Source organism: Gymnoscopelus microlampas (assembly GCF_963454915.1).
Source record: "Gymnoscopelus microlampas genome assembly, chromosome: 7".
In the NCBI taxonomy this organism is placed as follows: domain Eukaryota; kingdom Metazoa; phylum Chordata; class Actinopteri; order Myctophiformes; family Myctophidae; genus Gymnoscopelus; species Gymnoscopelus microlampas.
The window spans coordinates 48,609,900-48,613,938 of NC_139944.1; the positions used below are offsets into that span (position 1 = coordinate 48,609,900).

Here is a 4,039-nt window from a genome sequence, read left to right on the forward strand (position 1 = left end):
TTTGCCTACGTTGGCACAGCAATGCATTCTGGGGCATTGCTGGAAAAGTAACTGAGTACATTTCATTTACTCAAGTAGGCCTACTGTACTTACAAGTACAATTTTTAGGTACTTCTTCTTTACTGGAGTATTTCCAATTTCCTTCAACTTCACTACATCTTTGAGGTAAATATTGTACTTTTACTCCACGAAACTTATTTGACAACTTCAGTTACTAGTTTCTTTGCAGATATAAAACATACATTAACCACTTTAGTCCTATTTTATACATAGGCTATTTGAAAATAGCCAATCTAAAGATATAGTATTTTCAAACATTTTAGCACTTTTATTTTATCACTTTTACTTTTGGTACTTTAAATATATTTTGATGCCAATACTTTTGTCCTTTTACTCAAGTAACATTTTGAACACAGGCCTTTTACTACAGTGTTTTTTATATTGGTGGTATTGTTACTTTTACTAATAAGTAAAATATCTGAGTACATCACTGCATTTCAACTCTCAATGTTCAACTCAAAGGGGGCTTTATTGGCATGGGGAAACATTATGTCATGATGACTCATATTCCTAGTTACTTGAAAAGGAAATGATACACTGTAATAACCGACCTGATTAGTTTATAAATCAGTTATTAACCTGTTTGTTAACCTGTTTGTTAATATAGCCAGTATGTCTTTACTTTAGAGAACTAGATGTGTTCAATAAGCTGCCCATCCATCCATGGTCAAGTTTGGCATAGAGGTGTAGATTGAGTGAGGCTACCCCACAACCTTTGATAGTGTATGAATGAACAAATCAACGCAAATTCTAATGTATTATTTTGTATTTATTAACTGTTGTACCCCTACAGACCTGTGCACAGTGACCAAATGATGATTGTAGATGACTGCTTCACACATTACTAAAGATTCTCCCTTTTAAGCTATATGAAAAGCAACCTGACATCCCATAATGTGGGCATGTTTTCAGCATTTTCAAAAATCTTCTAAAATAGCAGGGGGGGGGGGGTATGTCAGCAGTAGCTTTATACAAGGATTGATATTGCTTTTCGCTTAATAAATATTGTTCTGTTTATTAGTGCAGTCAGTTTAAACTGAAGTGATACAAAGATTGAAGAAAATTCTCTCAAAAGAGTAACAGAATTCTCAGAAGTCTCAGCAATGCACATTTAAAACACATTCAAAAACACAAACACACGCACAAACACACAGACTCATATGCACATGATGTGCAAATGCACACACACACACACACACACACACACACACACACACACACACACACACACACACACACACACACACACACACACACACACACACACACACACACACACACACACACACACACACACACACACACACACACACACACACACACACACACACACACACATATTCATACTGACACTCATACTCACACTCACACTCACACTCACACACTCACTACTGTGTTTATTTGAGTAACATTTGTTCCAAAATGAAACACTGTCAGTGTTTTGCACTACAGGTAACTTAAGTTAATACTTCCTATTTTAGAGATCATGAGGTATTTTTTTTATTTTCTTTCAAAATGAACAGAATGTACAGAAGAGTAAAATAAAATAAAATAAAATAAATGTTTTGGCAGCTGTGTCTGTGGAGACTAGAGGTTACGAAATCCTTAAGCGGAGATATCTTGCCAAAAAGCAACTGTGAGTGAAGTAAATTGACCGGCCAAAGTACATCACCACTGTCCTGACTGTCCTGTCATGTACTGAATCTGCTGGTAGCTTCTCTTATCTAACAGAGAGGCAGTATAAAAGAGAGTAGTGCTGTTGCCTGTTGGAGTAGCTAATCATTCCAAACAATCGGCTGCACACTACTGTATAATGATGAAAAGGAACACCAGTCTGAGGGTGCGTCTCCCAGTGCTGGTGCTGGTGCTAGAGGTCATTCTCCTGGGTCTGTACGCGGGCTTTGTCACCTACGATGACGATGCCAATGCCAAGATGCAGAACAATGAGACCAAACCCATGGACAACTCTGTGTATCGTGACTATCCCTTCTTTGCTGACGTGCAGGTGATGATCTTCATCGGATTCGGCTGCCTTCTGGCCTTCATGCGTATGTACGGCTTCAGTGGAATGGTCTTCAATTTCCTCACTGCCACCTTTGCAGTCCAGTGGGCGATTGTGGTGCAAGGCTACTTCCAGTTTTACCACGATGATGGCAAAATCCATCTCGGGGTGGTCAACCTGATCTATGCAGAGTTTGCGTGCGCCGTGGTGCTCATCTCTTTCGGGGCAGTGATAGGAAAGACCAGCCCTGTGCAACTTTTGGTCATGGCTCTTCTGGAGGTCCCTATCTTTTGTGTAACAGAGTGGGCGGTGTTGAAGTACCTAAGGATCAATGACGCTGGAGGGTCTATTCTTATTCACCTGTTTGCCTGCTACTTTGGTCTGGGGGCAACATTCATGCTGTACCGGCCGAGTTTGAACAAGGGGCACCCAAAAGAGATCACAGGTTATAGCTCGGACATCCTCTCTGTGATGGGAACTCTGTTCCTCTGGGTGTTCTGGCCCTCGTTCAACTCTGCTCTGACCATCAAAGGCGACGACCAGCACAGAGCTATACTCCACACGTTCATAGGCCTGAGTTCTTCCACCATGACTGCCTTTGCACTCTCAGCGGTGTTCAACAAGAGAGGCAAGCTCACCATGGCTGACATTCAGAACGTGACTCTGGCCGGTGGCGTGACTGTCGGCGCCTCCGTGGACATGATGATTTCCCCTGCAGCTGCGTACGCCCTGGGTGTCATGGGCTGCACCGCCTGCTTCTTCGGCTACAGATACCTGACCCCGTTCCTGGCCCGCCGTCTCAGAATCCAGGACCAGTGCGGAATTCACAATCTCCATGGGCTTACTGGCCTCATATCGTCCACGGCAGGCATCTGTGCCATCCTCCTAGCTACTGAAGAAACCTATGGGCCCAGTATGTGGGAGATCTTCACCCACCGCGCCCCAGTTGAAGGAGACCCCAGACTGGAAGAGCTACGGCTGCTTATTCCCGGACTGAAGGCTGGCCTGGGCCGTTCCGCCAAGGAGCAAGCCCTCTACCAGGTGGCGGCTATCTTCACCACTATTGCGGCGTCGTTTGTTGGCGGGGTTCTGACTGGTTTTGTTATGAAGTTGCCCAACCTGGCTTCTCCCTCTGACGAGATGTGTTTCGATGATGAACTTTTCTTTGACACGCCGTCTGACTTTGAAAGCATTGCAATGTTGATACCTCCCAGCAGCAATGGGGAAAAGAGCTTCCCCAATGACAATGACATAACCAAAGTCTAAGACTGGGCATAATAGGACATTGAGGTCTGAGCTCTTAAATTATTGGTCAAGAAATGAGTTACAGGCTTATTGGTGTTTGCCATATACTTCATTATACCTGGTTATACCTACTGTAGGTTCCAGAGTCAGAGGCTTGGGCTGGTAATGAATTAATCCACCTTAACCCTGGTGTCCCAATTTGGGGCATGTCATTGTAGGAGAAAAACTCAAATGAAACTTTTGTTTGCATCGCGGTGTGAAGCGTTGTGAGTAAATCGTCTATTTTCGAAATAATTTAGACATTTTTTGTGGCTAAGAACTGTGTACACTGTTTTGTAAAAATATTGTTTCGTGGGGAATATGCACTTCTAAATGCAGTGATTGAAATATGTGTACCGGTATGTTCATGATGCTGTGCTATTGTGATGTAAAATTATTATATCTGAAATGTTAATATATAATATAAAAATAATGTCATAATAAATCATACTTGTGACTGCAATGCCCTTATTTTTTAAACAATTAAATGCAAGTTTCCAAATATATTTTATCTGCTGATATTTAAAAGAAGATACAGCTGAAGTATGAAAAGAAGATACATACTGTACATTTCAAACTGTTTATATGATGTTTTTGCATTGTAGTGTATATTTTGTCTGTCATTAAATGTTTCGATGAATTGAGTACCCCAATGCCATAGGCTTTCTTGGGTTTAAAATCCTCTTAGCAAAC

General features: G+C 41.8%; 1 protein-coding gene across 1 annotated transcript; it reads left to right on the top strand.

Annotated features, from left to right (window-relative positions):
* Positions 1–1,873: 1,873 nt before the first annotated feature.
* LOC311049433 (ammonium transporter Rh type B-like) lies at positions 1,874–3,328 on the top strand (the record flags this gene model as incomplete). The annotated part of the gene is made up of 1 exon (XM_084063003.1): positions 1,874–3,328. The coding sequence occupies one exon, from the start codon at positions 1,874–1,876 to the stop codon at positions 3,326–3,328; it is 1,455 nt and encodes a 484-aa protein (XP_083919129.1).
* Positions 3,329–4,039: the final 711 nt, after the last annotated feature.